Below are 24,228 nucleotides of genomic sequence, written 5' to 3' on the forward strand. Positions count from 1 at the left end.
TGCTGAGCGGGTTATTTTTCAGCACTTCTCTGCTTGACATTCAACAAAGTTACTCAAATTCACACTAGGAGTGCATTACAAACAGTCCTCTATTATTGGCTAGTATAAAGCTCTGAAGAAATAGTGGATGCTGGGTGTTTTTTTTTAAATAACATCTTGCCTCTCTCTGAGAATTTCCCTGGTGGTGCACAGACCGAAACTTCTGGTTCTCTTTATTATTAGCTTATATAACCTTTAGGTTAGCGTGCTTGAGAATTGCTAACAACATTTGAACATAAGCAGAAAATACGCTGCAAATGAAAGAGCCACATCAGTTAGAGTAGCACACAAAAGGCAGTGTGTCTGTTAACTAGGTTTCCACCGTAGGGGCTTCCAGTAACAACGGTATGGACAGGAAAGAAAATGAAATTACAGCACAATAAATGAATTATCAATAAAAAGCCTCAATACTGTATCTGAGGGAGGATCAATATGCCAGAGCCGGGCTGCAATGTGGGCCCAGGGCTGCGGGTAGCCAGATCAATAATGTCACTGGGGGTGATTGACGATCAATGCTACCAGTGACATTGATTTATGATCGATGAAAGAAGGGCACCGACTAATAAGGGGGGAAAGGGTGGAGGGGAAGTGTGCATGGGGGATTCCATAGAGTCCCCTTTACTGTAACTGATTGGGGATCGATGAAGAGTGGCACCGCGGCTGATTAGGGATCAGGCCGGTCTCGAGCAGAGGAAGGCGGCTATGTGTGAGAGCATTTGGTTGGTTGCGTGGAGACCGGCTTGTCTGAGCTGAGCAGAGCTGCAGAGACTGTAATTAAAGCTGTGCTGAAAGGAGCTTTCCACTGTTTGATAGAAGCTGCAGGTGCAGCTCTCTTTGCTCTTTCACTTTCAAAAGAGCAGCCATGCACACACACCCACACGCGTATAGTATACACTCTTTTATGCTCACTCAGAAACATACAGAACACACACAAACCCAAAGACGGCGCAGGAAGATCTGCACTGTTTTCTTCCACCCCACCCTCGCAGAAATCTGTCACCAGCACTGACATCCTCTCTCTATTCTGGCTCGTTTTCAGCCATATTTAAGAAATTATCACTGCTTTTAGAATCTTCAAACTAACCCAAATGACTTAAGCATCACTACTGAAAAGAATGAATTAAAAGTAAAGAAATCTTTATTTCTTTCTCGTCTTTCATTTCATTAGCTAACTTGTGTTAGATTTGACCTTTCACATTCAGGTGAGACTGGAAGTTAAAGGAGCATATTTTATATTTTACAGTAGCTACAGTAGTCATATTTGCTCCTGATTACTGAGATGAATGGGTCACACTCATGTGAGACATAATGTTACATTTATTTAAGCCTTTGACACACTTATGTTGTTATACACTGTACATATTTCTTATACTACACCAACTGTAAATTAAGTGCAAACAGATTTGTTTTCAATAAAAAGGAAACAACAAAAACAGTTACAGTATGGAGAGCTGGCTTCATGACTTCATCAGCTTTCTATGAATGGAACCGGCTGCTTTAACTCTAGATCACAAAGAGTCGTTGCCATGGCCATGAAACTATTAAATCTAGTTTCTGGTAGATTTTGTATTATTTAACCTCTGTTACACCCTGCACACCAAGAAAAAATTTTTAAACTGTGCATTTCTTTTCTATCCGTTTTTTCTTCTTCCTCTTCTTTTTTTTACATTCACTGCTTTTTTGGTCTTAATAATATAACAGTGGAAGAAAAGTATTCACTGTATAATTAATAATTCTCATAAACAAAAGCGGCCCATATGCGGCACCACAAAGCCAGTTTTCATGAAATTCAAAAGCCACAGTAAGGTCCAAAGTCAGACATGCATAATCTTTGTCTCAAAGACCCATGTATGTCTCAACTTCAAACAGTGCATCAGACATTCCCAAGACTCATAATTCATTCATTTCTTAGGTATTCTCTTTGTTCTCAAGTAGCGTTCACACTAATTTTCCTCAGTCTTTCCAAAAAAGTTGCAAAGTGGCATCGTCTTTGGGTTCAACGAATACATCAACCGTTTTCTGAGGAAGCTGCAAAAAAATATTGCATTTACTGATAAGATTTTGATTTTGTATTTGAAGGTCGTTCTACCGAAGTGAATTAAACAGACGAAACAGCACACCTTCTTATTTCTATTGCGTTACACGGTGTTTGCTTTGAATATGCTTATTTGGTTTTGGCATTAATATGGATATTTTTCTTTAAAGAAACCAAATACCAGCATTTAGAGGCAGATTGTTAAGAAAGAAATGGATCAAACGTAAACCAAAATCTGACCCTGCTTTTTTCCTTGTCCATGCTTCACTGTTTTCTCCTCAGTCTTTATATAAAAGAAAAGAAAACACAAACACAAAGAAATGACAGGAGCTTGATGACACATATCTCTTTTGAAGAAAATAAAAACACATGAACTCCCATAATAGCTATGCTCTGTCCTCTTTGAGACAGCAATATCGGAACGAGAAAGAAGGGTTGACCTGTGTAGAGCAAGTCTGAGTAAGTCCTTGCCTAAACATCTCAGACGTGATGAAAGGCTTTGTTTTTCTCAGCCTGCGTTAATGGGCCCCAATCGATGTGGGAGAGCTGTGTTTTTTTCCCCTCCACATGTCCTGACCCTTGGGGAAACACAGGGAGGTAATGTGGGAGGGTAGAGATATTGACACACAACGTCGATATCACCAGGGTTCACAAACAGCGGCGCTTACTTCAAGTTGAGGCTGGCTCATCAATGCAGCATCAACAACAGAAGTACAGCACAGGAAGTGCTGGCAGTTAGTGCAGACTGTAAATTAGCGGTAAGATGCAAAACAAATACTGATGTAAAACTAATGACACTCATCAGTGCTTACGATTCTCACTTCCAAAACTACCCACCTGTCTCAGGCACATACACACACACGCGCAGAGCGATGCATTCACCTCAATGATGCCAAGAATGTGCGGCAGCACAGCACTGCAGCAGAGGCAAGCACATCTCCACACTGGCTCTCATCTGTCACCAACAGCAACTAGCCCGCCAGTCGCCATGATGTGCAGCCTAATTGGGGGAGCTGATGAGGTCTGATGAGGCCAGTACTTATTGAATTCCCTGGCCTATTATATGGATAATGCTGGAGAGGAGCAGCCTCCCTCTCCTTTCCTATTCTCATCCATTCACTGTCCCAGCAGGGAGCTGCCGGCTAATCCTTTCTTGTTTATAATGGCTGAACGAACGAAAGGGATTTGGACACGATTTCCCCTCGCTAGCACACATCTAACACTCCCCAGTGTTGATTTTACCTCATAATGGGTCTATTGGACAAGTTAACCAGATCCCAACACCCAGCTCAACCCTCTTGCCTGTCTTTCCTTTTCCTTTTCAGGAGGAGAGGCGGGGACATTGTTGAATAATTAGACTTTGAAATAAATGTTCTTTTCTTTTTCAAAAGCAATTATCAAACATTCAGTATGTGGCTGTACAGTATTCAGCGCTTTATAATGCATGTGTGGGACAAAAAAGAGAGAGAGAGAGAGAGAAGAAGTGTCAAACAGTGCAGCGGAGAAAAGGGGGAAAAAAGCAGAGGAAGGCAGAAGTTGGAGAACAGATGGCTAAATGGCAGGACGACAAACTTTTAATTCTGTGCGTCAGACTGGTGAAAGAGATGGAGACCGTGAAGTCGCAGAGGGGTGCCAAGAATACTGCTCAGTATGGGACAGCACATCAAATTCCATTCGAACTGATGAAAACTCTGTGATTAATGCCTTTGCTGCACAGCACTGTAAAGCATCTGAATTTCAAATTTAAAGTTTCTATGGAAGAATTATGCATTTAGGTGGTAGGACATTCATCAGTACATGCTGTATTGTGAGGAGAATCCAATAAAGCACATTTACTCAGATGAAGACTGCGAGAAGAGCAGCAAAGGAGCAAATATCTGACTATTATTCTCAAGTGCAGGTACAATAAGAGAGAGTCGCATGGTTATAGTAAGTGACTCAAACTGTCACTTACTAACTAGATGCGCGGTGTATTTCTGATGTATGCACCCAGCTCTTTGTCTGCCTTACTATTAAAAACAACAAACTGCTTTAAATATTGTGTTGGTTCCCCCTTTTGCTGCCAAAGCAGCCCTGACCCACTGAGGTTCCACTAGACCCCTGAAGCCATGCCGTGGTATCTGGCACCGAGATGTTAGCATCAGATTCTTTACGGAACGGGTGATTAATCGGCAGAACTGTAGATTTTGACCAGTTTATTGAATAATATAAAACTCTTGAAAAAGAGTTTATCAATGCAATTACCCCAGCAACAGATTCTGTAAGGTGTGGTCTCCATGGATGCTTTGGTAGGTGGTACGTGTCAAAGTTACATCCCAATAGATGGCAGGACCCCAAGGTTAACCTTTTTCCACAATTTAAGCTACAGTAGTTCATCTGTCTATATAGTTGTATAAAAAACAGAAAACAAAAACCCAAACCACAGATCAGTTACATTCGATACTTTACCCTTAACAAAACAAACCATATACACCTTCCACTGTCTTACTAGTCCACTGAGTACACAGTGCTATCTAGAAAAACAAAAGGCCATATTTATAGGGGTCAGTTGTTGCAGCCTTATAGATCAGGGACCATACTGACGAGGAGGGCCATTAAGGCAGCAACATTTAAAAGCTTACATGGAGAAGGTACAACCTGGAGTTCACTAGGGGCACAGCAAATCAATATTAGCTCGACTTAGAAATCTGCTGTATAATCCTTGATCTCCAAGGCCATTTGCTTTGCTGCCTGAAATTGGATACACCCTGACTGCACACCCCCACCCGCCCGCTACGCAAAGCCCGCTGTGCGCTCCACAAATAAGACATCCTGAAAAATTGATCTGGATGCATCTGTAGCAAGATTACATCTAGGGCTAAGAGAGAGATATGACTAGCTCGAGGTAATTGATAAAAAATGCGCGTCTATGTGTAAGAGGATCATGATGGGGCCCGGCGAATGTGGCAGCATTATCATAGCCACATCACTACCATCTAGAAGACTGCTGCAGCAACATCTCAACAAATATTAAGAGCTGGTAAAAGACCGATATTGGAAAATACTTTTATACACTCTATACTGTAGGTATGATTAACAATGACATAAGGATAATAGGTTTTCTTTGTTTATTTTGCCTGAAAGCAATGATGCCTTTTGTGGAGTAATACATTTTCTTTGACAAATGACCTGAGTAGCACATAATGGAATGGCTTTGTTTGATTTATTTTTATACAACCATATTTGTCCATTTTAAACATACCTGTGACATTTTATAACCAAAAATTGTTTAGATTTCTCTAAATCCATCTTTCCTTGCAGCCAAGGTCCCCATCTTTCCTCCAACAGGCAGTTTCAGAGGCAATTTATGTAAAACTTGCATTATTCATGACCACCTACTCCAATTGGCTGCATTCACCTCCAGCCAATCGGAATATTACCTAATGGATAATGGAAATTTCCTCATGTGGCGTCTCTACCCCCAGAGTAATGGCTACAGCTAGAGACCACATATAGGGGGGTCTATGAACCAATCTAAACTGTGCAGTTGCACAGTTGAGACTGTAGCCACTTTCGCACGCGCGCTGCAGCCCTCTTAAACTTTTCCAACATTTTCCAGCAAAGCTGTATGCGCGAACACAAATGCCCTACTCAGTGGGATCGAACATTAAACTGCCCTAAGCCTACTAGCTCCCTCGTACAGATTCAATGTCCATTTGCTCCAATGTGAAAACAGAACAGGTCCTGAGAAACTGACAGTAGCAGTAGATGCCATGTGTACCATCTCCCGAATGCACAATTAAGCCAGAAACCTAATCTAAACCATTTACAGTGGTGTAAATACATCTAGTACCGACTAGCTGCACCTGACTCGCGTAAGAACTGTTGCTAGCCAGGATTCAGCACTACTTCCAGATAATAGAAGCAAGATTGTCTCCAAAGATGAATATCAGCCATCAAGGGCCTGTTTCATTTAAATTCCTTGGGAGATGAAGGAACAATTACTGCTCCCTCTTAATACAGGAATTTCCAAATACGAAATTACAAAATAACTCAGATCAAAAAGATAATATAGGAGATTTATGACACACCAGCCCACTGATTTCATACACACGGAGGAGCCTGTGAATAAAATGTTATTTTAGACAGAAAATGGCAAGAGAGAGCAGATCAGCGACCTTGCCTAGCTTTATCGAATGTCTCCTCAAATAGATTTAAGGCAGCTAACAATATGACCAGTCATAGCTTAAAGTCCAGGTCAGTGTATTTCATTCGCCGCAGTGTTGCAAGCAAAAAAAACCAAATCATTACCAAAAGTAATGAAAGAAAGACAGGCTTATGGCGGCTGGCAAATAATTTTCCAATAACAGTTTTGTTATATTTATTCAATATTATAGCGCTACACATTTATGTGGGAGGTAACTTTTTCTTGAACTTTTACAGCAAACTCTGAATGTTTTCGCCCCTCTTAAACGTTTTGCTACCAGACTCTTTCTCGTGCCTCCTGGCAGGTGAAACAAAAAAAACAAAACATTCCTCTTCAAGAAAGAAGCAAAAAAAAAAAAAAACACCACTTACAGTACTTACTGCTATGCAACAAGCACGACATAAAAAGTGAGATTTGTAGGCAGGGTATATCATTTCCACTGTTACTGTGGGCTGCAGGATTTTTATTCCCATGGCAGTGTGTATTGTTAGAGTGGCAGTTGTTGGACTCTCTGAGGCCTTTAAGCTCACTGTTTTCCCTCTATTACTTGTGCCCGGTGGGGGCACAGACAGTTGTAGCGAGATGTGGCGCAGCGCAGCAGGGTGGTCCCCAGATACCACAGATTCATACTTTCCACCTGACGCACAGGATAGAGAGAACAGAGAGCTGGCAATTACCAGACTCCTCTCTCTATATATACTGCAATCCTGGCCAGCTCCGCTCTGCTGTACTCCACTCTGAAGGCTGTCTCAGGGCCAAGCTGGAGGTAATGAAAGCAACACACTCCTAATGGACTATTGATGTGTGTGTATTTGTGAGTGTGCGTGTGTGGACGTATGAGAGGAAGGCAGAGGAAAGAACAAAGGAAGGAAAAAGAAACTGTAAGAAATCATTCTGCTGGCATTTTCATCCACTTTCCTTTTGTGCGTTGTCTGTGTCGATGTTTTTGCCGTGGCAAAAAGTGAGCAGTCATGTCTGCGAGCTAACGTAAATCACCTATACGGGCTGAAAAGCAGCAGAATTAAACTGCTAGTGTGATCCAATAGCATGGCCAAGATGTGTTGCGCTTCCAGCAAGGGAAGCAGAGACAGACAGAGAGACACTGTGTCTGAGACATGAGGTCACCGGGAACCAGGTGTGTTTCCATCGTCCTTCGGCTCAAACACCAACAGGCAGCTCACGTATAAATACACTCATATAGGAAGGAAAAGACATAAATATCCCCGGGTGACAAAAAACCCCCACAGAAGTGGTAACTCAGACACCTTCACAGTAAATTTCACCAAATACAACATGTCGCACTCCTGCTGATGGTCCACTGGTAGAGCATGTAGGGTGCATTTTTTAAACGCTTGTGTGTCTCTGCGTGTGTCCCCTAACCTGCTGGCAGGCAATCGGATGAATGAATGGGCGTCCACTCCTAGAGGTCCGGTGGCACAACAGAAATAACTCTGCTGACCACAGTGACCTCTGCCTGTTCCCACACAGTCTGCGTCCTGTTCTAATGGAGGCCCGTGCTCTATTTTGGGGGCAGCAGCTAGATTTATCTCACTGCCCTCTGTGTCCTGGGACGGTGACACTGACGTGGTGTAACTGATGCCTGCTGCTTCTTTTTTTTTTTTTTTTCCTGCTTCCCTTACGCAAGCACACACAGGATAAAAATCAGTCAATTCTGGGCACCCAGATGACCCAGGTGTACGTCACTATCTGTATCCATTTTCAGATGTCCCTTAAAGGAAAAAAGGAAAGTTGTAAACCATCGGCTTTGTGTTGTGATACTTCACTGTGATAGTCTGATCTTTCATAAAGACAGGTGCAGGAGATGGAGAGTAGATGAGAACAGAACCAAAGAAAGCAAGCCTGCTGAATTGCTTGCATACCACAGAGACCTTAGAGCATGATTATCCTCCTCAGCAAACTTAATCTTCATTCTGGAGGACGGGCAAGCTGGCCGGAAGGCTATGAGCTCAGTGACCCACTGTATCTGCTGAGAGGCTGAATATTATTCTTTGCAAAAGAAATACGTTGCCTCAGGTCCTGCATTAGATTAAGTTGACTGATGGCTAAAACCAAGAATCTAGGGATCCTTGAATATAATGTGCACATCACAGCATCATCTTCCTAAAGTGGTGGAGATCTCAGTTTGGATTAGGGAGCAGAAAAAAAGATAGAGGCTTTTTCTTACGGCAGTAACAGTCTGATTTCGGAGCTTGCCAGTATAATATTTAGAGAATAAACAAATATGAAATAGTTTCCTGGGTAAGAAACTCAACCACTACTCAGTCTCCCAACTGTGCTCCATTGCACATTCCTAAGTTATAGAAAAAAATCAAAGAACTTTGTTTAATAATACATTGACATGACCGCTGTTCTTGGTTAAAGCCTTTAGTAATTTTAGCAACCTACAAAGCAATGTATTTGCATTGAGTTTGCTGCACTTCATCCGTACTTGAAATTGGAAACCCACAGAGGGGGATGACTTAAGATTAAGCCCAAACCACTTAAAAGAGCAGCTCTCTGACTTGAATGCAGCCAGTCTGATAACCTATCAGTCGTGTAGAGGGAACCCGGCTCAAATCCTGCAGCAACGCAATGCAATCTGGCCAATCACATAGGCCTTACGTTTTTCACACAAATGTTGTATTTCTACAGTTTACCTTGCTATAAATTGATTACTATCATGATAGATCTTAAGAGCTGAGCTCCCTGATGTTGCTAAAAGCAACATTTCTCCACTAAAACTGCCCCTTGGTTTAATATAATGCACAACTTTTCTCTGGCATAGTCATGCTGATGATCTTTTTTAATGGTCTGCTGTTGGCTTGAAATATCCGACTATCAATCCTTCCAGTCATGGAGCAAAAAGCAAGTTACACACTGGACAGGTCATCACCATATTGTAGGGATAACACGTAGAGAGAAAGAAAGTCATTCACACTTAGATTCACAATTTAGAATAGCCTGGTAATTTAAAATCTACGTCTTTGAACCATGAAAACCTGCACAGGGAGAAGAGCACAGAGAAAGGTCTTAGCGATCCGGGGCTAGAAGCTTCTTACTGTGAGGTCACAGTGCAAACTACTGGGACTGTGACAAACTTGTGACTTGTGACATCTAACCCTGCCCTGTGACAGCTGGGATAAGCTCCGGTGCCTCGTGTGACCATGATTTGGACAAACAGAAGAAAAATTACGGATGAATGCATCTATTTTATTTCTTCCTCGTTTATTGTTTCAAATTTAGTGTGTGATTATTTCACTCCATCCTGTGGGTTTATGTTTTTGACACTTTTTTTTTATTATTTAGTTGCTGTTCATACTCACTTTAATTGTTTAAACACACACCGTTACGTTAATCAGGTTTCAGGTTGCTTTTATTGCGGTTTTATATTAACTTTATAATTTTATGACGGCCTCTCCTGTGATAGCTCGTGCTTCGTGCAGCACGTTGCGCTCCCACCGGGGACGAAATGCGCCATTAACAATAAAAGTTTTGCCGCCTTGCTTTAATGGTTAGCAGCTACAATTGTCATTACCAACATCTCTGTCTGCTCGTATGCGTGGACTTTCTCATTAGCAAATCTGATAGGCTTAAAGACTTTTGGTTAAAGAAAGGCCGAGATGTTTCCATTTTAAGCACAACATCGCCAGCACGGCCTTCACCGGCTTATTTTGTAATGAGGTTACATGCTAGAGACGGTATTCTCAGCCATGTTCACAATAGCTTTCAACCTTGTTGTTACTCCACTTTGATGTTTAACCTACAGAACCTCCAAACTTCTGACACAACTGGCAGCTGCCCACACGGTGAATCCACGGCATAACAGAGAGGCGAGCACATCAATGGACAGACTGAACACATGTCAACCAGAGAATAGAGGAAAAACGCTCTTTATAAATAAAAGAAGCCTCAGGTGCTTAGTTTTCCTGCATTAATATTGTGTCCACTCAGCTGTATCAGGTAACTTAGATGAGCATTAGGGACGTCTGAGCAGGAGTGTACGAAGAATAGCAGGCTGAAAGGATGGGTGTACGTGCAGAGGGAGAGCGAGGGATGAAAGACAGTGGCGGCAGGGCAGATAAGAGAGGGAGGGAGCCATGAGAGAGAGTATAAAAGCAAGGGCAACAAAAAGTGCAAGGAGAGGTGTGAGCGGGGTGAGAGGGAGGAAAATAGAAGGGGATCAACATCGCGGACAGCTGGGCCAGGGTCGCGGCGGTCAAGCTCAGGAAGCGGTCGTACAGTCAATGTCATCCTTTCATCTCGTCTGCTGGAGATGCAGCAGCCTAAACTTTACTCAAATTTAACCTTCCAAAAGCACAGGTTGATCCAACCCTCATTCCTTTCTCTTCTGCTCCATGCACCACCCATCACTTTCTTCCCCCTCTGCCCTTCCCCATCTGTTCTCTTTTATCTTCTTCGCTTATTCCTGTCGCATTTCCAAAGCTCCTAATCTATTCCTTTCCATTGTGCTCCTGCTATATTTCTCTCTATTACTCTCCATTGTTGGGTGGGTGGGTGTGTGGGGGGGTTCTCCTCGTAGTAACTCTCCTTCATTTTGTCTCCATCCACATTAGATGCGGTTGAGTGGAGAGCAAAGTCAATCGTTCTCGCCTGAACCCCTCCAGGAGTCGGAGCTACCTCCTCTCTGCCTAAACAAACTTTGAAGCCAATCAAAGGGCTTATATCATTTTCAGTGGAAGGGAACAGCAGCAGCTGAATACTTTATATTTCAGTGACAGATCCACTCGGAGCAGCTCCGCTCTCCTCCTCCTGCCTGCTAACCGTTGGCTTTGCTCATGAATGATACAGTTCAGTGGCAAAACAAACAAAGCGTGACAAATCCAGATTATTGTCTGTAGGCGAGATAAGGTTATAATGAGAAAGTGCATCGGGGGAAATTGATCCTTTTTTCAGGAAGCTGTCTGATTTACTGGGCATGCCAATAATAACTTCCTGTGTGTCCCGCCTCTAATGGGAGGAGGGTGAAGTCAGAGGTGGGGGTGGAAGGTTCATGCTAAGAGGACAGATTTCATTATGATGCAATATCCCGAGGAAAGCGCTGAGGTTTTGTGGCCACTTATTATCTGTGGCGGAGTATATTGAAAAGCTGTCTGATTGCCATTGAGGATCACATACAGAGACAGAACTATGGCTGGCTCGCACTGAGTGACGGCAGAAGCGGTAAATTAATCATCAATACATAATGGATTTGACCTTTTCGTTTCTGACGAAAAAACGAGGAGAGGACAACAACAGCTGCAAAAAAAAAAATAAAAAATTCACAGAACACAAACTACACATGACTCGCAGATGCATCATGGGAAACGCGTGCTCTCACGTACTTGGAAAGGCAGCCATGTCTGAGACGTCCTGACAGCCAAGGCGCCAACCTACTTGGCTGCACGTTAAATCTACACGCCATAGGGGAGAGAGAGAGATGAGGCCCGCCGACAGGCCAGTTATTAGCCAGGGGAATGTGGGAGGGATGGCAGAAATTAACATAGATTATTCAAGTATGACTGACAGTTTCAGAAGGGCTTTTTGTGACTTACCAAGTGATTTGGGACTTGCCTTAATTCAGTGAGGGATGTTTTAATACCGTGGGCTGTCTCTGCTATCTTGGCACTGTTGCCTTGGTGAGGATGCCAACAGGGAGGAATTTTCTTTCCTGCAACTGCCCCCCACCCGCACCCTCACCCACCCCCAGCAACAATTCCCCCCAACCTCAGCTGCACAGGCCTTGTGATCCGCACATAATGATGGAAAGTGTTGGTGGGGCAGCACTTTTTTGGCCTGTCTTTACTATATTTTATTTAACAGGTGGTTGGCAAAGAGTGCACCCTGTATATTTTGTCTGGTGTTATCCTGACAGATGTAGTGTTTTTTTTTATAAAACCCTGGGTGTTATTTAGATCTCTGGCAGAACAGACAAATTATCAAACTGGTTATCTGATCAGTATTCTGAAAGACACAACAATAACCATTTTCGAGGGTGGGGAAAGCACTGGCACTCACCACAAGTGTCCTTGAAGAATATGGCTTTTACTGTAGGCCTAAATTAACCTCTTATGTATAACAGAGCACTGTGACTGACAGAGTAAGTGAGGCAAAGTGAGAGTTTGGACAGAGAAAGACAGAGACTAGTGGAAATTGCAAAAACAGAGAGGGAGAGAAAAATGCCAGCGTTCTGTTAAAAAAAAAGACAGGAAAAGAAAAAAGAAAAGAAAAGAAAAAAGCTTGTACATATTGCATGTTTCCGCTTCGTTCCATCTCCCAAGGCCACTGTGGCTGCTTCCTGATGTGGTTTTCATTATTTATCCAGCATCCATTGGACAATATTGGAGCCGACTCGCAGCTCTGCTGCCATATTGGCAGAAAGACAACGGAGCGAGCGGTACCAGCGGAAGTGAAAAGGAAGAAGCTGCAGTGTTACTGCACATTCAGTCTGGAATGAATCTCTGTTTGCACAGTTAGACGTCCAAGCGAATGTTAGATTCATCAAAGTCTGGCGCTGCCCTTTTCTGATGCTCAACACTACTTGCACGTAACCTCATTGCTTATTTAGCTATGGTTTGATTGCTGACTCTAAAATTAAGTTAAAAAACATAAAGAGACACAATTCAGTGGAGCAGGTTATCAATTTTCTTTCTGCCATTGCCGCCACACAGTAAGGTATGTACATGTTATTACTCACCTGCCAAAAAACAAACAATGGCTAATGTATCTCTGGTCTGAATTACATTTACCATAGGGTGTCATCTCTAAGCTGTTTAATGCATTGTGGGACGAAGGGCTTTAATCAGCAAGGCTCAGTGGAGCCAGCGGATTAAATCACTTTTTATCTGCGCTTCCTTTGACTTTCCCAGTGCTCAGGGTTGCAGTGTAAATCATAATGCGTCCCTGTTGGGCTCACTTCAGTATAGTTTATAGCTGTAGTCACATTTCATAAATTCCATTTATTTTGTTTATTGAGTAAATCCACATCCACTAAAAACAAGGATAACTCTTTATTCTCGCCTCCAACTTAAAAGTTGACCATTTCTCAGAAAAGGAGGAGATCGTGCTCGCGTGATTCAATCCATCGATTTCTGCGCGCAGCCAGAAATCACATGTTCATTCATATGTGCAGCATCAGCTGGAAGCATCCGAGAACGTGCGTGCGTCAATATTTGAAACGACACACGGTATGTATATTTTGGGCGTAAAGGACATGTTCTTCATCTGTGTGCATGCGTTGTGTATGAGGTTATATTTGTGTGCACGTATACTGTATGCACGCTCACCGCCGACCACAGCGACAGAGAGAGCGGCTGCCGCATTGCACAGAATAGCTAAACAGCTGTGGTGCTCCATCAGGGCTATCGATCATGTCCCTCTCTCTGAATCACAATCAGACGTGGGCAGAGCAGAGCGGCTAGAGCAGGCCTCGGTGACTGGTTTGTTGGACGACTGCTATGCACCTCTCATATCAACCAGGCCTCACCAAACAAACCTGACCTGGACTGCTGATTAGATGCATCCATATGCGAGTACTGTGGTACGCATTTCTGTAGAACTTGCTGGAACACACACACGAATATTCGCTTTAAGTTCTCAGAATGCGACATGTCTTCTCGCAATTGACATTTACTGCAGACAGAAATAAAGCACTAGCTCTTGTTTAACGCACTTCTACATCATCTCTGATCAAAATGAGCATTCAGAGAGGATGGCATTACCACGGATCAAAAGATGAGTTCATTTGTGTATCTATGTAGCGCATGTAGTTGGATCTCATAGAAAATTACATAGAATTTCATTAGAAAACCTAATGGGAAGAAAAGGGAAGCTGTTAAGTATCATTAGTTGCCATCTGCTATCATATTTTCACACTGTAGATCAACTTAATATCTCATGTAATCACAAGGAAGTCAGATGTTATTACATTAAAATTTAAGCAGGAAGTGTATGGACTCAGTCTATGGCGCTATTAGCTGCCATCTGTTAGCATCTCCACAATTCCTCTTCTCTGTGTTGGTCTGTTATCAGCAACTCACGGTTAACTTCCTGCCAACATGGTGACTTCCTTTTGGTTTGTTTTCCCATGGTCAGTTGAATTTACCAGATGACCTGGCACCTGACATCGAGATATTTACTTCCTGGTATGGGACAGCAAGGTTACAACTCAATATCCTTTTTGTATTGGCACTGGACACACCTGGGTGGAGGTAGGCAGCTAGTACAATCCCCAATTGCACATATGCACGCATACACTCACCCTCTTACACACACACACACACGGCCACATCTCTTGACACAGTGTGATTGAGTGGCTAAGCCGGAAATGCAGAGGCTTGTCAGATATCGGCTGGAGAGGATTGGGGGAGTAAGCCTGATGATTGAGAAATGTGTGCGTGTATATATGCATGTGTGTTGTGTATGCTTGAGAGCATGTTTTAAACACTAAACGGTGGTAAGAGAAAGAAGCAAAAGAAGTTTCTCATTAGCATTATATGGATGCTGACATTCCACTGAGGTCAAAGTCAGCGGTGCATGGCCATATTTGTGCTTATGTGGTTTGTGCGTGTGTCAAGGCTCACACAGTGTAACAGTCATAGCTGTCACATAAGCATACTCATGCACGCACACACAGACACACACACACACACACTCCGCCTGTGCTGCGTGTGGTGGGAGCCCCCCGGGGGGTGCTGCTGAGCTGTCAAAGTAGGATGGATGAAGAAGCTGCCCTGCATAGCAAAGGGCTCTGGGGAAATACCACCAAAATGACACACACACACAACCGCACACACACACGCACGGATGCATGCAGGCACCCACACACACAGAGACTGTCAGCACACGGTATGTATGTGCACCCATTTGGAAATGCAGAAATTTAAATACACGTGCATGAATGTGAACACGCATAAATTTGAGGCCAATACAAATGCAGTGCAAACGCATAACACGTGCACTTTCAGGCAACCCAACACACAAGAATACACTTTTACTAAAGGGCTGTTCGCTCTCCCTCTGTGAGAAACAGAAACAGCCCTAGGGCCCTCAGCAAAGGAACATCTGAGTTTGATAACAGCAAAATGTCCAGAAATCTCCATTTAGGAGACAGCAAGTCAACATGGACTATATCATAGAGGAAAAAAGAACAGCTTCATCTTCACCCCACCCTCATGTGAACTGAAAACTATGGAAAAAGTATAAAATATCACAGGGAGCATTACTCTATCAGTATTCATCATCAGAACATCTATGCTGATCTGCAGCATACCAGCACATCAAACTTGAAAATTCAGCTGCTACCTTATAGGTTTTGTGCATCTACCATATAAGTGTTACTTACTCTGGTATTTGGAAGGATGTTATAATTTTTTTTAAAGAAGTCCGACAAGGTTCAAGTATTTGACCTGATCCCCTTTTACACAATTGCCACATCCAAAGAGGAACTTGACTAACAATTCTGACTTGCTTACTCAAGTTTTGGCTGCTATAATCTGGATGCATAGCTTCTCTGACTGCTTGTCGGCTTGTTCCCTTCAGGTTGCGTGGAACCATTTCATCAGATTCCCAAATTCCCGGTGAATTCAGATGAATATATAAGGCTTGTGACAAAAACTACAAAACTAAAGCCCAAGCTAATAAACCAAAAGCAACCTTTGGAAGTACCGTATCACCACATATCACAAATGGCAACAACTCGAAGAACAGTAAAAGTTTAGGTGTAAAGCAAGGAAAGAGAAGCTTTCATAGACCTTTTAGCAGGGACCATAGCAGCACTGAACCAGAGCAGACCTTGTAAACGTAACCATTCTTAATTCCACAGAAGGATTTCCTCGATCAGGGCGGTAAATCTCCATGCTTGGCACAAGCCTGAACAATCCATTAACAATAATAAAGCCTGAGCGGCAGGGAGATAGACCCTTAAAGGGGAAGGTCAGCCTGATATTACAGCTTTAAAGGTTTCCTATTACGGCTCAACTTCAATATAACCACTCACCTTGCCTTTAATGGCTGCTGGCTATGCAGTGACTGAGCACATACGGAGATTCTAAATCCAGTCTTTCTGAGATATTACTGGATAGAGGAGAGCGATTTATGGGTCTGTTTCTATGCTGCTGGTTGGAGGTGTGAGTGTTAATATAGCTGCCACAGTGGTGAAGGAGATCTCCTCGGGTATCACCCCGTCTGGCCCTCATGTCCTGCTGGGATACACGGGAGACTCTGCTGCAGCACCTGGCCCCAAAAGTGCTTAAGCAGCATTTTTTCTTCATCCTGGCCTTTCCCTCTGACACTTTTTTACCCATATCTTTACTCCCTTCCAACTCACTTTTCTTCCACTGCCACCTCTTGATACTCTCACTCCCCTGGAGACTTGCTTCTTTTTCCAATGCCTTGCCTGCTTACTTGTGGAACTGTGATGCCTCTTTCAGCACCGATGCACAGCGAGGTACAATCTCGTCTCTACATCTGTCTCCATTTTGTGCTATTCTTTCTTTCACCCATGTTTCCCTGTCTGCTTTCTCCTTGGCCACTGTCTAGGGTGACTGCAGAAAAGGGAGCGATAGGAAGGCGAGAGGACACCGCAACAGAGAGAGCAGGAGCAGAAGAGGAACGAGGGGAGAGTGCAAGCTCTTAAGTAGATTGCGAAGAACAGCAGAGAGGCATGAGTGTGAATATTAAGAGGGTTTTCTCCTGCCCGAGAAGTTCCAGCCTGCAGCCTGAGCACCACCAGGGAGAGAGACGGTGACACAGAGTGAAGACGTTAGAGAGCGAGCGAGGAAGAGACCTATAGAACCATCAGCTATTGAGCCAGAACCACGACAGTTAGCTTCAGATGTCAGAAACAGCAGTGTACGCAATCTATCAAGCTGTCCGGCAGATCTGAGATGAGGAATTACCATAAGTGAATTAGAAAGGCAGTTCCTTATTGCAAAACGGTGCCTCCCCCACCCAAAAAAAAAGAAAGGGAAGGGGTGATGTGAGAGTAATGTGAAGCAAAAGAGGTGAGACTCACCTGGAATGCCTGGTGGGGTTTTCAGGTATTTTCCATTGAAGTGCTGTATCACTACTTCACATTTCTCTGTAGACTCCATCCTGCAACGACATGCGGCATGAACGGTTCAATTTAACTATCTGTTTGTAGCAGAAGTTTAAAAGCATAAAACTCTGGAGCCATTAAAAACCTTCCATTTATCATCTGCCCTAAAAGTCTTACAGAATGTGGGAGACGTAGCAGTTTGCATTTTGGCAAAATGAACTTTTCTTTATGACACAAAACAGAATGAAAATTGAGCCACTAATTGACAAAAAAATGAGAAACGCTTTGCTGGTAAACCATAATACATCGAGGCGAGCGTCACCTCGGCCAACAGAGAGCAGTGTTGTTGTTTACATCTTCTTCTTTTTTTTTTGACAACTCAACATCATTTCCATTTTGACTGTAACCCCTGCCACACAGAAGATGGCAGGGTAAATAGTGTCACTGATGACACATTTACAACCATAAAGCAGCACCCCCTAAACTGTGTCCTGCTGGCTGTGTAGCATCAGTCTTTTCATACTAATAGTGCAGTGAGACTATCGAGAGCTGATCTGCTGTATCAAGTCACTGGTTACATGAGTCAGAGGTTCATAATGATATTCAGGGCTTTCAGGCAAAGAGGTGTTTATGCAGTCCTTTTCTGCGCATAACAGAAAAGACAAAGCATAGAAAGTTTTGTAGAGTAGGTGAAAGGCGTGAAAGATGGGGTGGTACGGGAAGGTAGAAATTACATGCTTATAAAAGGCAATTCCAGTGTGAAGATGAAAGAGAACACAGGAAGTTGATTGACTCGTCTCCACTTTTCCAACCAAAGGATCAAAGAGTATATACAGGCCAAGCAGCTGGCCAGCAGGGGGGCTCTGATCTTCACATCTCAAGCCTACACACACTAATGTCATACACACATAACATCAAAAACGTACATTTCAAATGCATATGAGTGTTGTTGTTGTTGTCATTCTCACACACACACACACACGCACACACACACTGCTCTGCAACAATAAACAGATACCCTAAAGGAAATTTGAGCAACTTAAGCTCCGAAGATTTGAAATATAATAGGAGATGTAACCAGTATACACACATGCACATACATATTTTCTATGCAATTTTGCATTCAAAAAACTAATCAGAATCCTTGGTGGGTGTTTCCTAGTAAATGTGACTTATTATGGGCTGAGAGCACTGCATTCATGAATTCTAGACTAGTTGCCTCACAGTGACAACTACAGGGAATTATTGCCCTAGGCTAATAAATTTTACTAGTTGAACACCAGTAAATGAGAACAATTTGTACTCTCACTTTGGCATATTAAAGAAATGATCGTGTGCTTGAGAGCAACTCGTTTCTGTAAAGCTAAGCTAAGGGCTGGGAGACCTTCTTCAGACTTGCTGCTGACCACACTGGGAATCAAAAGTGTGTGGCCAAACCAGGAGAACGGCTTTTGTAGAGAAGGGCCACACACCTCGCTGTTGCGTTCAGTGTTACAAATCAAAAGCTCCACAGGTGGACACACAGCAACAACAAAAGTTTGAAAGACAATTACAATGGCTGTCTCCTCTTTCACCTCCACACAGCTGGCCGCTCATGGCATGAGGTGGGCAGCTGTGGCATGAGGTGGGCGTGAATGTTGGCTGGCTGCTTTCGGAAAGTTACAGCAAATGATCTACAACGCACACACACACACACACACACCCTATCTGACATTGAAAAGGTATAAGGGATACAGGGTTTCAGTCAGTACAGAAAGACCATAAATCCAAAGATGTAACTTAATTGTCAGTTTCTTTTACAAGTTGATGTAAGAGCAAATAATATCAAAATATTCCTTTAAGTTGCAGCTTAACTGTGTGTGCTACAAGAATTTTTAAACACCTTCCATATTACAGCCTACATGAGTAAAATACTAGGATTTTCTTTTTCAATGTGCAATGGATTTGTCTGAAAATTTCAATTGTGTTAAGACAGTAACATATTAAAAAGCAAATATCCTTTTGCATGAATTTGCACGATCCGTGTTGTGCATATATTGCAGATTCCCTTATAGACGCAAAGAAGACATATTAAAATGAGAGAGTTTTTAAATCCAGGCTTGACTGAATGCCATGTCTTTATGGTAATATGCGCTTGGAATGTGCAGAATTCATTGCCTTCCAGATTTTCATGCTTTATTCTCCCTCACCTCCTAAAATACTCATATCATCCTGTCAGCCTCCCCCTTCCCTGTCCTCTGTCTCCCATCCTTCTGCTATCGCTACCTTCATCTTTCTTTCTTTTCTTTTTTACCATAGCTTCTTTATCGCGCTCTCCATCTCATCCATCTTACTCCCAGCCCGTCTACACCTTTTCTTTTTGACGTCTCTCTCATTCTTCCCCGTCTTTCAACCTTGGTTATTTCCTCCATCTTTCACCGTTATCCTTCCTCTCTCCTGGCCCATCTCTCTCACTTTCTGTGCCCTCCTTTCCTTCCCACTGTGTCCATCCTTTTCTTTCAACATTATGCCCTATCCACATCAAAATAGTTCTCCCCTTTTCTCCTCCCTACTCCTCTTTTTAGAATATATAATCTTTCACACTTCCTGGCATCATCAATCTCTCACTGACCCTGTATCCTCCCTTTCCCCAGTCCTCACTCTTTTCCTTCTGTTCCACGTGTGTTAGTGAAAGGCCGATATGAACCAACCAATGCACCTCAGCAACCACTGCAAAACATAACGAGTTTCTAAAAATGACTTTAATTTATAAAATAATATTCAAAAAGACATTAAATTATACGCAGCACATTTTCACTCAAAAGAAGCAAAACAAAACAAAAAAACTACTACTAAACTTGAAGTACAAGAGCAGCCAGCTGGTTAATTAATTAATTAATTTTATAAGAAATCATTGTTCTGATTCATTGTTTATTTATCTCTGTTTATATGCTATAGATTTTTTGATATAGGTGCCACATCAGAAAGCTGAAGTGAATATACCGGGAACTGCATACATCGAGTGTTTATGTTTACAACATATGCTGGCAATATGCTCCTAATCCACACCAAACACTGAATCTCAGCACAGTCCTACGAACCCGGAAATTACTGCCTCATAATGCTCTCACTTTAGGAGGCAGGCTAGTGACACGGAGAGGATCTGCCTGAAGCACAGCAAACCTCTTTATCGCTCAAGCTTAACAACCTTGTAGTGCTTATGAAATAATGACTTTTGTGGTGTGGACTCCATTATCAAAGCACAAGCCGTTTTGAGGTTGTTTGTTGGGATGCTTTTGTTGTCCATTTTAAAAGAGACAGGCTTACAATAGCAGCTGGATGCATCCCCCTTCTTCGCTGTTTATTTAGCGATTCTCTGACTGAATGTCGAAGCAAAGCTTCTCTTTGTATTTCATTGCACTTTTTAGCCTTCCTACACACAATAACATCTTTCCTTCTTTCGCTCCAGCTGCACAGCAGGAAGGTAAACGGCAAGGATGTAAGTAGACATGAAGTGCATATGGCGGACAGGCTGTTAGACACTCGCAGGGAAGCAAACCAGTCAGACTCACTGTCTGCTGGTCAGTCAAGCTTTTGGGGTAACAAGTCAGTCAGAGAGTCAGCCAGGTAGACAGTGAAGCGGGCTGGATTTTCTGTGTGCGCTGCTGGTTAATGGCATCAGGTGCTGCTGTCTGCAATGATTAGTGCTGGGGCTGGAGTAATGGGCTCTGATAACAGTAATGGATCGGCCCACAAACACTTAGCTCAGTTTACTCTCTCTAATGCCCCACACAGCCCAGCCCTCAGCAGCTGTCTGTATGTCTGTCGACACAGCTAATGGGAGTTCTCCAATTCATAAAAAACATTCAATTGTGTTGGTTTTTGTTTGTTTATTTTTGCTTTGGTTGGATCTTTTTTTTTTACCCTTTTCCTGACCTGTACTCTCTTTACTCATCACACGCCAACGCTCATGGAAAATTTTAATTCATCTTAGTATTTCTCAGTCTTCTAAAAAGTTTCCTCAATTCCTTCTCTATTCATTCACCTTCTCTTCCTCTGTATATTAACTTCTAAAATTAGCTAGTTTTTATCTGATCATTGCTTCACACTCATGTCTCACCCTCCCTTTCCGTCATGCGTCTTCCTCCTCCCACCGAGAGCTTCTTGAACAGGTGGCCTGTGGCAGGTTGTTGCTGTGCTCTGCTTGTTGGTCTGCAGGAGGCTGCCTACCTGTGTCTCCGTGTGAGAGCTTGCTTTTCAGCGCGTGTTTGCGTGCGTGCACACGAGCATGCACGCGTGCATATTCACAAGTGTGTACGCCTGCGTAAAGGTCTAACTCTGCAGATGCTCATATTGGTGCGCAAGTGTGTGTGTGTGTGTTTTTGTGTGTTTGTTTGTGTGTCTGCTGTAACCCCTGGTAATAGAGCAGGGAATAGGAGAGGAGTTCAGCCAGAGCAGGTGATTAAGAAAAATCCCTGCAAGATGGTGGTTCTGTGGCCGTCATTGGCCTCCTCTGGGTAAACAGGGAAGGAATGTGTGGAGAGGAATGAGAGCCTGGTGGCTGCTGTCGAGGACAAGGACAGAACGGTTTATGACTTTGGGGGATTAACAAGCTGAAGTGGAAACTTTTCTAAGTAGAAAAAGAAACAAACTGTTCAGTCATTCAGACTTTGTTTTGGGGGAAAATAGCATCCGTTACTCTACTATATATACTATTACTATATATAATCATTGGTGGTATCTGTTAATTTTTGAGAATGCACAGCTGAAAGCATTCATTAACTCATATGCAGATGGATGGACAAACAGGCTTAGAGGAAGAATCAAATCATATTTTCATATTTGCACTGTCTAAAATGAAAAGCATATTAGTAGCAGCTCGTCTACTAATCAGAAAGTCAGTGGTTTGAGCCCAACCTGTATGTCGAACTATGCTCGGGCCAGATACTAAAGCCTGAGTTGCACCTGATGCATCCATCATGTGAGTGTGAGCGTGTGAACATGATGTGCTTAGGCACAGAAAAAAGCACTTGTACAAATATGTGGGTGAATGAGGCCTGTAGTGGATAGTGCTCAAATTCAGTAGAAAAGCGCTACATAAGTACCAGTTCATATTTCAGACAATGCACAAGCGTGTGCTTGCCAGTACACGTACAGTGTATTTTATTAATTTAGTACCAAAAACAAGACACGAGTCATCTCAGGGCACAGCTGAACTAGGGCAGATCTTAATGTGAGCAGTGGGTAAAAGTCCTAGTTAGATTTACTCACCACAAGGAACACTCCTCAACCTGTGACAACAGTTGTATAGTGTCTTCTGTGGCTCGGGAGGGAGCTTTGTAAAGTTTTAAAAAATAACCCTGATTACTGTGTGCCAGCAGGCTTATCTCGACTTACTCTTCAGACTTAGCATTTTTAAAATAAAGCCTATTACAAAGTCGAGGTGTGCAGCATAAAGAGAGATGCTACAGAGTTGTATTACAGAAATGATCTGGCTTTTAGAGCTTGGCATACCATTTGTAGTGACTGAAAGGAGGGATATTTAACACTAGCTTCATTAACATTGTTTACCTGGCAAAGCCGACTCCTCTGCTGACCCCGTTGGCATCCCTCAGTATCCTTGTGGAGATGACGTGACCCAGAGGCTTCAGCATATTCTCCAGCTCCTGCTCATCCATAGACACTGGCAGGTTGGAGATGTACAGGTTGGTGGGGTCCTGCTCTTGTTGCTGCAGTGCCAGAGATTTCGAGGAGTGAAGAGGAGGGAGAGGTTGGACAGACGGCAAAGAGAAGAAAGGAAAAGAGAAGATGCTATGAGAAATAATGCATCACTATCAATTGCAGAAAATATGAAATAATACATCAGCTTTGGGTCGTGAGGAATCACGCAACGTGTTGCAATACTGCTAACTGTGCAGCCAAATCCAGGCTAAGCTCGCATGACATCTGGCCCTGCTGACACTCACATATTCCACTTAAATGCAATAAAGAAATATAAAAAATGTAGCAAACCTACTGGTTCTAAGCATGTGCAAGTATTAGTGCATTCAATGTATTATGACAATTTAACAAGTAGCATGGTGGATATATTCAGAACAGCTTGAATGGCATCTTCTGGGTGTTTCTTTTTAGTGGTCAGGTAAAACATCAAGAGAAACAGCAAAAGAAAAGCTGTGTATTATACAACAGTGTTTTCAGTGTAGTGCCCAGGGGCTACTGCAAGCTAGGTACGAAAGCACAGCTGGTGCTGGGGTGAGCCCGAGGTAACAGAAAGCCCGTTGAGATCTACAGTAGAACAGCTGGAAACAGCCCCACCAGCCAATCAGTCACTGCCTGTGCCAGGCAAGCCACCAAACTATGCCTCCATCTATATTTCTCTTCCACCAGTCAGTCAGTCTCTCTTAATTAAGCATTAAGCTACATTGTGCTGCCCTTAGTTCTAATCATATATGCTACAGGCAAATTAGCATATACTCTTTCAAATGAACCGAATAACATTCAATCCATCTTTCCAACATGCAGGTAGCAACAGTCCACTCTAATCAGGCAAACAGCCAGGTCTGATCTGTTTCACACTCGCGTCTTTCAACCTTTCATTCAAAAGGCGCCGGGATCATCATGAGTTAATTCCACTACACAGAGGCATGGTCTAAGTTAATAAGAGAATGTGCACTGAAACATTTTAATGACACTTACATGGTTATTGTTGCATCAGTAAAAGGTAAAACTTCTAGTGTTTACCAGAGTGTGAAATGTTAAAACAATATCAGTTCATTTTAAAGTCTTATAAACAACAAAAAGTAAAATATTCATCTATTATGTACGATTCATTTTAAATGTGCATGTGTGATACAATAAATTATAAATTAATTTCCTTCTGATTTGTAAGAGCAGCCTCCCTTGTCAGGTTAGATCAATAATGTGAGCAGTGGAGGAGCTTTAAGCACCATCATG

The 24,228-nt window shown here is 42.8% G+C and overlaps 1 protein-coding gene and 1 long non-coding RNA gene across 7 annotated transcripts in view; one reads left to right on the forward strand and one right to left on the reverse strand.

Moving 5' to 3' along the window:
- Positions 1–24,228, forward strand: part of LOC146493076 (uncharacterized) — a 423,488-nt gene that overhangs the window by 100,583 nt on the left and 298,677 nt on the right. The window lies entirely within an intron of this gene.
- LOC146493077 (RNA-binding motif, single-stranded-interacting protein 3-like) overlaps positions 1–24,228 on the reverse strand; it is a 307,462-nt gene that overhangs the window by 57,095 nt on the left and 226,139 nt on the right. For all 6 annotated transcript variants that reach the window (XM_085148672.1, XM_085148676.1, XM_085148674.1 and 3 more), the window contains exons 7-8: positions 22,846–23,003; positions 17,272–17,351 (exon numbers count right to left, since the gene is read on the reverse strand). In XM_085148672.1, the coding sequence (XP_085004798.1) occupies positions 17,272–17,351; positions 22,846–23,003 (238 nt within the window). The remainder of the gene's footprint in view (positions 1–17,271; positions 17,352–22,845; positions 23,004–24,228) is intronic.

The sequence above is a fragment of the Neolamprologus multifasciatus genome, chromosome 22 (genome assembly GCF_963576455.1).
Source record: "Neolamprologus multifasciatus chromosome 22, fNeoMul1.2, whole genome shotgun sequence".
In the NCBI taxonomy this organism is placed as follows: domain Eukaryota; kingdom Metazoa; phylum Chordata; class Actinopteri; order Cichliformes; family Cichlidae; genus Neolamprologus; species Neolamprologus multifasciatus.